This window comes from Myotis brandtii, unplaced genomic scaffold, assembly GCF_000412655.1.
Source record: "Myotis brandtii unplaced genomic scaffold, ASM41265v1 scaffold187, whole genome shotgun sequence".
In the NCBI taxonomy this organism is placed as follows: domain Eukaryota; kingdom Metazoa; phylum Chordata; class Mammalia; order Chiroptera; family Vespertilionidae; genus Myotis; species Myotis brandtii.
Genome location: NW_005356944.1, coordinates 903530 through 913958, shown reverse-complemented (window position 1 = coordinate 913958; position 10429 = coordinate 903530). Strand labels below are relative to the sequence as shown.

The following is a 10429-nucleotide window of genomic DNA, read 5'->3' as shown; positions in this document are numbered from 1 at the left end:
CGGGCCTCTTAGTCACCTGCACACCTTACCGTCACTCAGATTCACACTCCTTTCCACTCACAGACCCTGGAACATGCACACGACACTCATCTCACATGGACAGACTCAAAGAAACGTGGTCCCAGGTTAGACCCAGACACAGGTGCAGTACACGCTCGACACAGAGTCACGTCCAGAATCCCTCCCTCACGCATCGCACCGCATGACCTGTGAGAACACAGACCCACACGCACACTCCGAGCATGTCACCCGCTGGCACACATGCGTTCTCAGGCTCCCGCACCCCACACGGCCGCACTGAGACGCTCGTATTCAGCTGGTGGAGAGACACCTGCTTCGACGCACAGTCTGTGGGTGTCACACTCCCCCCCACACGCACTCCCATCTCCCTGCATCTAAGACCACCCGCGTCTGGACTGGACACCAACCTCAGCCCCTTTGTGCAAGCCGCTGGCCAGGTTTCCTGAGGGCTTTTCCCCAGGGCCAGGGAGGGAGGCCTGGCTGGAGGTGGATCTGTGCCCCTTCCTGGTTGACTCATCTGAGTCACCGGGAGTGGCTGGCCCGGGGTGACCCTGAATTCACTGTGAGCACCGGTGCCAGCCAGGCCATGGGGGTAGGGCATGGGGCCTGGCCTGGAGGGAGGGTGAGGTGAAGCGGGTATTTGCCCAGGGGGCAACTAGTGTGCAGGCACTCCTGAGCTCTGGGCAGGCACAGGGCCCAGCCTGGCACAGTTGGGGGCCTGAGACGTTCCACTGAGGGGTCCCCAGCCCGCAGTCCTTTCCTCAGTCCTCCATCTCCTTGCTGCCTTCTCCTCTCCCCGGACTCCTGCACCTGATGCTTGTGTCTCACTGTGTTGTCATCACCCCCTGTGACGCCACACCCACGTGTGTGTGTTTGCACACACATGTGCTCCTCCCTGCCTGCCTCTGGCACCTCTGCCTGGGACCCCAGTGTGGGGGCCTGTTGACATCGCCCGAGGTAACTTGCAGGGTGGTGACTCACTCTGCTCCTGCCCCAACTTGTCCCCAATCCTGCCTGGAGCCCCCATCCCCTGGGGCAGGGCCAGGGGACTGGGCAGCCTGTCCTGGGGACCTGGGTCCTCCTGTCTATGGGCCACTGGTTTGGGCCCCTGTCTGGCTGATGGGTAGCCGTCCTGGCCTCGGCTCCCCCTTGGAGGCCTGTGGCTGCTCCTCTCAGCTGCACACACAGACCTGGGAAAGAGACAATTAATTTCTGTAATGAGGTTTCCACCCCTGCTGCGGGGGTTCTGCCTGATAAACCTGTGGAGCAGCTCTCTGTCCCACCCACACACCCGCCCAGCTGGCAGGGAGTTTACCGCCTGGCAGGGGAAACTGAGGCAGGGAGTCAGACTGCAGCTGACCCCAACCGCTACTGGTCACTCTTGGCCTTGCTCAGTTTCTAGGCCCCAGTCCCACCTCCCGGCCTGGAGAGGGCCTGGGCGTGGCTGAAGATGCCCCGTGTGGGAGTATCAGGGACTGCAGGAAGGAGGAGGATCCTGGTCGGGTGAAGGCCAAGTCCAGAGAGGGAGGCGGGCTCAAGGGCTGGTCAGGCCCGGAGGAGGTCCTGAGTGCTCGCATCTTCCAGTGCCAGCGCCAGGAGCCGCGGAGAGGTTTTGGCCCTGCATTTGAGTCTTGTGAGGATCTGGGCAGACCTATCTGTGCCTGCCAACGAGGAGGCCCCACATGGGGAGACCCTGTCCTACCTGTCCTCTGGGCTCCCCCAGGCCTCACCCCAACCAAGGTACCCCGGTGCCTACAGGGGCCCAGGACTGGGCCACAGCTCCTCAATGGCAGAGAAGCCTCTCTGGGGACAAGGAATGTTGCCTGTCCAGTTTCCCAAGACAGGCTCTGGCCTGGTCTTGCTAGGTGGCTAAGAGCTGTGAGCTGGGGGTGGGAATGGTATCCCCACCTGCCCCGGGTGACCTGGCTGGCCAGGGGCAGCCCCCAAGCTGGGGAGGACTACAAGTTCCATCAGTCCCTGGGACCCAGGCTGCCTGGAGTCTGGGGGCAGAGGTCCAAGGATTCAGGGAGGTCTCAGGGCCAGGTAGTCAGCAGAGTCAGGACCCCACCTTGCGTGCATCCTGCTCATGGCTGAATGGGCTGCAGCCCCTCTCGACCCCTTAGCCGGAGGTTGTCCTGGGGAGGTCATCCGTGCCCTGGCCTCATAGGAGTTATAGCTCCTGGCTTTCCCCAGGTGAGAGAGGGACCTGGGGCCCTTCCCGAAGGTTCCCTTAGCCCCGCTCTCTGTCCCCTCAGCCAGCCCCTTCGTCACAAAAGTGAAGGAGCTGCGGCTGCAGAGAGATGACTTTGAGATCTTGAAGGTGATCGGCCGAGGCGCCTTCGGGGAGGTGAGCAGAGGGCCTGGGGGCGCGGGAGGAGGGTGTGTGCCCCCACGGCACTGAGCCCAGTGCTCTCTGTGGCCTCAGGTCGCCGTGGTGAGGCAGAGGGACAGTGGGCAGATTTTTGCCATGAAAATGCTGCACAAATGGGAGATGCTGAAGAGGGCCGAGGTCAGTTTGGAGTCTGGTGAGACTTCGGCACCCTAAACACGGGGGAGGGGGAGGGCGAGAGGGTGCTGGCATACAGGGCGTGCAGGCAAAGAGGTGGTGTGGCTGCCCAACAGGCAGAGGATCCACCCCCAACAGCTGCCGACTCCCCCATCCCTTCCTCACTAGAAACCTTCCTTGGAAGCAAGTGGAGTTGTTCCCACTTCCCTTATGATAACACTGAGGCCAGAGCCATAAAGCGTGGGCTCTGGCCCACACAGAGACCTTAATCTGAGCTCCTAGACTTCCTGAGTTTTACTCCATCCCCTGAGCTGGCGTGGGGCTTTCCTGGACTCTGATCCCACCCCATCCCGCCCCCCAAACCTGCTATAGACAGCCTGTTTCCGGGAGGAGCGGGACGTTCTGGTGAAGGGGGACAGCCGGTGGGTGACCGCTCTGCATTACGCCTTCCAAGACGAGGAGTACCTGGTGAGGACCCCGGGTCAGGTTGGAGGGGGTTGCCTGGGGACAAAGGAGAAGGCCCTTGGGGTCCAGAGGCACTGGGCCCAAGGGGAGAGAGGTCCCTCCTACTGGGACCAGCAGGCTTACCCTCCCAACCAGCTCCAGGGCCTGGACCCTCCGCCGGAGTCCTGACTGGGAGCTGGCCGCCCCAGAGCTGGTGGCAGCCATAGCCCTGCCTCCCACGGGGCCACTGGGAGGTGGGGTCCTGGGGCAGGTGTCCCTTTTTCCATCTGATTCTTGCCCTCCCCACCACCATCCAGTACCTGGTGATGGACTACTACGCCGGTGGGGACCTCCTCACTCTGCTGAGCCGCTTTGAGGACCGCCTCCCGCCCGAGCTGGCCCAGTTCTACCTGGCTGAGATGGTGCTGGCCATCCACTCTCTGCACCAGCTGGGTTACGTCCACAGGTGGGGCCCGCAAAGCCCCCGCGCCCTCTCCAGTCCCTGCCGACAACTCTGGGGACAGCTGCCATTTGCCGAGCACTCACCACGTGCCGGGCCCTGTGCTGGGTGCTTCACCTGCTTGATGCCTCTGAACACTCACACCAAAAACTTTATGTGATGGGGCTGCTCATTGTTCCATCTGATAGATGAGCAAGTCAGGGCTTAGCACAGGTGAGCACCTGCCTGGTTCCAGGTGACTCAGCTGGTGGGTGGCCAAGCTGTGGTTTGCTCCTGTGTCCCCCGCACTATACTCTGCTGCCTCTGAGGGTCGTCCTTACGGACCCCTTTCCCCAGGCTACCCACCTTCCGCCTTCCTGGGGGCTAGGAGGCCTGGCCACCAGCCTTCACCCGTCCCACATGCCTGCATGCAGGAGCACCTGTGAGCATACACACACGTGCCCGTGCACACACCCAGCCACACACACAGGTCAGGCCCCTCACTCTCCCTGCCTCCCCCAGGGATGTCAAGCCGGACAATATCCTCCTGGACATGAACGGGCACATCCGCCTGGCCGACTTTGGCTCCTGCCTACGTCTCAACAACAGCGGCATGGTAAGGACCCCGCCCCGGGGTGGGGCAGGGAGCAGGTGGCTGGAAACACCCCCAAGGCCTGGGAGGCACCAGGCCTAGTGCAGGGGGCATCAGGCTCCCAGGGGAAGGAAGGACTAGGCCCAGGGCCCAGGTGGGCGCACCAGGCCAGCCAACCCCTAGGGAGTGGGGGTGCCAGGCCTAGACCCTTGGTGAGGGGCCAGCAGGCCCAGCCAAGCCGGGGGCTGTCCTCGTGTCCTCATCACCACCACCGCCCACAGGTGGACTCGTCAGTGGCAGTGGGGACTCCCGACTACATCTCCCCTGAGATCCTGCAGGCCATGGAGGAGGGCAAGGGCCACTACGGCCCACAGTGTGACTGGTGGTCACTGGGGGTCTGCGCCTACGAGCTACTCTTTGGGGAAACGCCCTTCTATGCTGAATCCCTGGTGGAAACCTACGCCAAGATCATGAACCATGAGGTCTGGCTGCCAGGCTCGGGGGTTCTGGGAGGGCAGCGGGACTCCCGAGTCCACGAGGTTGGTGGTGCCTGTAGGTGGGGGTGGGATTCCGGATACCCACCCGCACCTCTCCCCCGGCCTGCAGGACCACCTGCAGTTCCCCTCGGATGTGCCGGATGTGCCGGCCAGTGCCCAGGACCTGATCCGCCAGCTGCTGTGCCGCCAGGAGGAGCGTCTGGGCCGAGGAGGGCTGGACGACTTCCGGAACCATCCCTTCTTCGAAGGTGTGGACTGGGAGCGGCTGGCGAGCAGCACCGCCCCCTACATCCCTGAACTTCGGGGGCCTGTGGACACCTCCAACTTCGATGTGGACGATGACACCCTCAACCATCCGGTGAGTGGTGGGTCCCACTGCAGGAGGACCCTCCCTGGCTGTGGGAAACCCCTAGAAGTTTCCCAAAGCAGTTGCTGGTCTGGGCCTGAGGCCTTCAGACCCCAGAGGCTCTTAGGAGTTACAGTTCACCTGCCTTGAGGTGGGTTGTGCCAAGTGAGGGTCCTTTACCTCGTGTCATTCTATTAACCAGAAATTGTATAAGGAAGAAGACGCCCAGTGGTATCTGGGAGGCCGTAGCCTCAAGGACTCATGGGAAGTGTGGTCTGTTTAGGTGGGGGCCATGTTCCCACCTGCGCAGGAGGAGGGCGGCACTCCCAGTCCCCAGGCGTCTCCTGGATCTGAAGCCTCGGCCTGGAGCTGTGCCCGGAGACTCTAACGCTTTCCCTTCCTTCTGCAGGGGACCCTGCCACCACCCTCCCATGGGGCCTTCTCAGGCCACCACCTACCATTCGTGGGCTTCACCTACACCTCGGGCAGGTGAGTCTGGTCCTCACACACCTGGTGGGAAGCTGGGGGCTGCCTGGCTTGGAAGACACTGGGAGGGTAGCCTGTCAGGACTGGTGCTTGCAGGGGACAGGTGCTGAGGATGTGTGCTCTGAGCCGCAGGAAGACAGGCCCCCCTGTCCTCAGGGTCCCGTGATTCCATGCCCAGGCCCCCTCCGGGTCCCGCCCAGCATTTGGCCCTCACAGTCCCCTCCATGGCAGACTAGAAGTTCACCGGACTGGGAGCCAGAGGCCTCGCATGGGAAGGGCCCGTGCTGCTGCCCCAGCCTCACCTTGTGCCTCTGTAAAATGGGCAGGATGATCCAGTTCCACGTGCGGGGCTGGCCTGAGGCCATAGTGAGGTCCCGGAGAAGAGGCAGTGCAGGTGTAAGCAATGCATCTGAGCCGCACGCGTGGAGCGCCCGCTGGGTGCCGCATGCATGGGTGCCCACCGTTCGTTCCCCAGGCGTGGGGCCCACGGGACCCATGTCACCGAGTGCTCTTGACAATCCTTGGAAGAAACCCTGTTATCACCTCCATTTTCCTGAGAGGAAACTGAGGCTCAGATATGTTAGATGACTATTCACGGTCACATAGCTTGTAGGGGCTCGAACCTGGACCTGGGGGTCTGGGAGCCGCTGCCCTGGGCTGCTGCCCATGGTACCAGCCTGGGGACTCCCAAGGGCAGGGTCTGGTCGGATTTGTTTCTCTTCCCGGCACAGAGCCCAGGGTTGGGTACAGACCTGGCACACAGTGGGTGTTTCTTGGGTGAATGAATGATTGGATGCGGGAGAATGGAGGCGGTTTTGGCGGGTGGGGTCCCTGCTCACCTGTGTTGCCTCGCTCTCCCCAGTCCCAGCCCTGAGAGCAGCTCCGAGCAGCTGGCTGCCCTGGAGCGGAAGCTCCACTGTCTAGAGCAGGAGAAGACGGAGCTGAGCCGGAAGCTCCAAGGTACCGGGAGCCGGCGGGGCCAGGGCTGCGGGTCTGACCCGGGCTCCTGCCGCGGACTAGCTGCTCACCTGTGGTTCTCCCCACGGCAGAGGCCCTGCAGGTCCCCTCAGACCACCGGGAGCTGGAGCAGCTACGGAAGGAAGTCCAGACCCTACAGGACAGGCTGTCAGGTATCCTACTCACCCGTCCCCGCCCCTCCTCTGCCCCCTGCCCTCACCTTGGGGCTGACCTGCTTTCCCAGCACATCTGAGTCCACCCTGGGTTCCGGTCCTGCCCCTGCTCTGTACATGCTGTGTGAGCTCAGGGAGTTATCTTAAACTCTGAGCCTGCACATGGGAAATGGGCCGAGGAGACCCCCCTCCCAGGCTGGGGCCACGGCTCCACGAGACACTGCAGGCGGGTGCCTGGCTGAGGCTGGGCAGTCAGTATGTGCGGGTCTCAGTGACAATTCCTGGCAGAGACGCTGAGGGACAGCAAGGCCCCCTTGTCGCAGACGGATGGGCCCCCTGCTGGTAGTGACAGTGGCCTACAGCAGGAGAGAGACCGGCTCCTGCAGGTGAGGGCCTGGTGAGGTGGATGAGTGGCCCAGGGCTCGATGGTAGGAGGCCCTTGCCCTGACTCCAGGCTTGTCCTCCCCATCCCGACTCCCCAGGAACTGGCAGAGGCTCGGGCAGAGCTGCGGGCACAGGAGAAGGAGCTGTGCAGAGCTCAGGGCAGGCAGGAGGAGCTGCTCCAAAGGCTGCAGGAGACCCAGGAGAGAGAGGCGGCCTCAGCCAGCCAGACCCAGGCCCTGAGCTCCCAGCTGGAGGAAGCCCAGGCTGCCCGGAGGGACGTAAGTGACTGGAGGAAGCCCAAGGAGCTTGGGTCAAGGTTCTGGGAACACCCGGTGCCTTTGCGCTCCCCACTATGGCCGGCAGAGGTCTGAGCAGGGGGTGATGGTTAGGGTGCGCGGGCTGGGGCTCCCTGCCTCACTCCTGCTATGGCTGGCAAAGCCCGAGAGTCTGCAGCAAGGCCAGGAAGAGGCTTGGGTGGGCAGGTCAGCACTGGCTGCCTCTGCACCCCATCACAGCTGCAGGCCCAGGTGGCCACCCTGAGCCGGGAGGTGACACAGCTTCAGAGACAGCGGGAGCAAAGCCTTGAGAAAGAATCTTCCCGGGTCAAGGTACTGAGTTCTAACCCCCAACCCCCTAAGGGGCACTTCCCTCCGCCTGACCCGACTCAGGGCCCTCGGGTCCAGGTCTGTGTCCCAGCGGTAGAGTGGGCCATGGCTTCTCAGGCCCCTGCCCTGACCGCTCTCCGTGTCCTCAGACCGTCCACACTGCCTCTGAGACCAACGGCACGGGATCGCCTGAGGGCGGGCCTCAGGAGGCTCAGCTGAGGAAGGAGGTGGCCGCCCTGAGTGTGCAGCTGGAGCAGGCCCGCGGCCACGGGTGAGCTGGGCAGCTGGGGGGTGGGGGGCAGGACCAGGGCCGAACGTGGGAGTAACCGAGGCATCCTCTCCTCTCCAGGCCCAGTGGAAAGGAGGAGGCCCTCTGCCGGCTACAGGAAGAGAACCGGCGGCTGAGCCGCGAGCAGGAGCGGGTCAGTAGGGTGGACAGAGGGGAAGACAGCCAGGCAGAGGGACCTGGCAGGGGCACAGCAGGAGAGGTGGGCAGAGCGGCCAGGGCCCAGGGCTGGCTGTCTCCCTAGGGCAGTGCCCATAGCAGGCAGGCAAGCTGTAGGGGGTGAGCAAGGGCGGGCATAGGCAGGGCTCCGCTGCTCTGGCCCTGGGGACTGACCCCACCTCCCACCTGGCCCCCAGCTTGTGGAAGAGCTGGAGCGGGAGCAGCAGAGCCGGCAGCGGCTGGAGGGCGAGCGGCGGGAGACAGAGGGCAACTGGGAGGCCCAGATCGCCGACATCCTCAGCTGGTGGGTGCCATGGGCTGGAGGCTGGAGGCTGGGTCCAGGTGCCATGGGCTGGAGGCTGGAGGCTGGGTCCAGCCATGACCCTGAGCCCCCTTTCCAATCAGGGTGAATGATGAGAAGGTCTCAAGAGGCTACCTGCAGGCCCTGGCCACCAAGATGGCAGAGGAGCTGGAGTCCTTGAGGAACGTGGGCACCCAGACACTCCCTGCCCGGCCGCTGGTGAGCCCCAGAGACACCCAGTGGGGAGGGGGTGCCTCACTCTGGAGGTGAGGACACAGCTCATGGAAGAGCAGTGACTTGCTTCAGCCCACAGTGTCATCGGCAGAGCTGGGGCTGAGCGCCTGATCGGGTGGCATGGGCAGTGGTGTGCTCTGGCGGGAGGGGGCCTCTGAGGCAGCCAGTCCCAGGGGGCATCTTACATGGGTGCCCTCTGGCCACCAGGACCACCAGTGGAAGGCAAGGCGGCTGCAGAAGATGGAGGCCTCGGCCAGGCTGGAGCTGCAGTCGGCCTTGGAGGCCGAGATCCGGGCCAAGCAGAGCTTGCAGGAGCAGCTGACACAGGTGCAGGAGGCCCAGCTGCAGGCCGAGAGGTGAGCCCAGGGCAGGCGCTGCAGAGGGCACCAGGACCGTGCAGGGGCGGGTGGTGAGCTCTCACCGGTTCTCCCCAGCCATCTGCAGGAGGCCGAGAAGCAGAACCGGGGCCTGCAGCAGGAGCTGGCTGCTCTGCGGGAGGAGCTGCGGACCCGCGGGCCAGGAGGTGAGTGGCCGTCTGCATGGCTGTCCTGCCCCCACTGCAGCCTCAGTTACCAAGGGGTCCCACACAGCCTTGCAGGGCGTGGAGACAGGAATTTACCCCACCATCTGTTAGCCAGCACGTACTGAGCACCTACTGTATGCCAGGTCCTGCCACCACAGCCTGCAGTCATTGCCCCACTTCACTGAGGTGGAAACTGAGGCCCCCACTGGCCCATGGCTCCTCAGGAATAAGTGTCAGGGCTGGGCCAGGGACCCCAACCCCAGTGACCCACACCCTCTGTTTTCAGACACCAAGTCCTCAAACTCCCTGATTCCCTTCCTGCCTTTCCGGAGCTCAGAGGTAAGAACCCGGTACAGGGGCTGGTTGGAGAGGGTCCTGGGGACGGGCACAGAGGCCTTGATTTTGTCCCCAAGCCCCAGAAGGATTCTGCCAAGGACCCTGGCATCTCAGGAGAGGCCCCAAGACCCGGAGTGGAGCCAGAGCTGAGGCCGGAGGGCCGACGCAGCCTGCGCCTGGGGGTAAGGACAGTGGGAACCTGCAGTTGGGGGCCCTGTGCCCGTGCGTTTCTCACCTGTTGGCTCGCTCTCTTCCCCCACCCCCTCTCCCCCCGCAGGCTGTGTTCCCCAGAGGGCCTGCTGCTACCACAGCCCCTGCAGAAGGTCCTCCTGCAAAGGTCAGTGCCTAGAGGGTGGAGCGGGGTGGGGGCACCATGCCGTTCTGCTGGCTTTCCAGGGACCCTCTTGGTTCCTCCACCTGCACCAGGGCCCGCAGACCACGTCGCGGGTGGCGGAGGCGATGGGTTTGAGGGCTGCCACACACTCACTGGGGCTCAGAGCTCACGCTGCCAGCTGGCTCAATCCCTGGTCCTGGCCGACACTTCAGGGTTGCCTCAGGAGTGGGGTGCAGGGCCCTGAGAGGCTGAGGTCTGACGTGAATAACGGCCATGTTCCCCCACAAGCCTGGCTCACACATGCTGCGCCCCCGGAGTTTCCCGTCCCCCACCAAGTGTCTGCGCTGCACCTCGCTGATGCTGGGCCTGGGCCGCCAGGGCCTGGGCTGTGACGGTGAGACCCCTCGCCCTCCCCGGCCCCCTGCCTCCCAGGCACCAGCCACAGCCCCTAGAGGAACGAACAGAAATGGCCCCGATCCTGACACAGCAGGCTCCTTCTCTCAGCCCCGGCTACGTTTCCCACTGCTAAGTTTTTCTTTTCTCCCTCGATGGGGAGTCAGTGACAGCTTGGGTGCCTGGGGCTGGGAACGCCCCGAGTCCTGGGTCTGGGCTGTCCCCACCCAGGCTCACACCGTCTCCTGCTTTCCCCGCAGCCTGCGGCTACTTCTGTCACTGGACGTGCGCCCCACAGGCCCCACCCTGTCCTGTGCCCCCTGATCTCCTCTGCACGGCCCTGGGAGTACACCCCGAAACAGGCACGGGCACTGCCTACGAGGGCTTCCTGTCGGTGAGCTGGGGCCGGGGAG

General features: G+C 64.0%; 1 protein-coding gene across 1 annotated transcript in view; it reads left to right on the top strand.

The window, feature by feature from the left end:
- Positions 1–10429, top strand: part of CDC42BPG (CDC42 binding protein kinase gamma (DMPK-like)) — a 20054-nt gene that overhangs the window by 1931 nt on the left and 7694 nt on the right. The window contains exons 2-26 of the mRNA XM_014538206.1: positions 1417–1630; positions 2220–2368; positions 2447–2530; positions 2900–2995; positions 3289–3437; positions 3933–4026; positions 4284–4484; positions 4609–4857; positions 5255–5334; positions 6194–6291; positions 6381–6461; positions 6750–6847; positions 6944–7123; positions 7361–7453; positions 7600–7721; positions 7800–7872; positions 8093–8199; positions 8301–8415; positions 8638–8786; positions 8865–8953; positions 9240–9292; positions 9367–9471; positions 9567–9626; positions 9912–10017; positions 10277–10424. Coding sequence (XP_014393692.1) covers positions 1417–1630; positions 2220–2368; positions 2447–2530; positions 2900–2995; positions 3289–3437; positions 3933–4026; positions 4284–4484; positions 4609–4857; positions 5255–5334; positions 6194–6291; positions 6381–6461; positions 6750–6847; positions 6944–7123; positions 7361–7453; positions 7600–7721; positions 7800–7872; positions 8093–8199; positions 8301–8415; positions 8638–8786; positions 8865–8953; positions 9240–9292; positions 9367–9471; positions 9567–9626; positions 9912–10017; positions 10277–10424 — 2993 coding nt within the window. The remainder of the gene's footprint in view (positions 1–1416; positions 1631–2219; positions 2369–2446; positions 2531–2899; positions 2996–3288; positions 3438–3932; positions 4027–4283; positions 4485–4608; positions 4858–5254; positions 5335–6193; positions 6292–6380; positions 6462–6749; positions 6848–6943; positions 7124–7360; positions 7454–7599; positions 7722–7799; positions 7873–8092; positions 8200–8300; positions 8416–8637; positions 8787–8864; positions 8954–9239; positions 9293–9366; positions 9472–9566; positions 9627–9911; positions 10018–10276; positions 10425–10429) is intronic.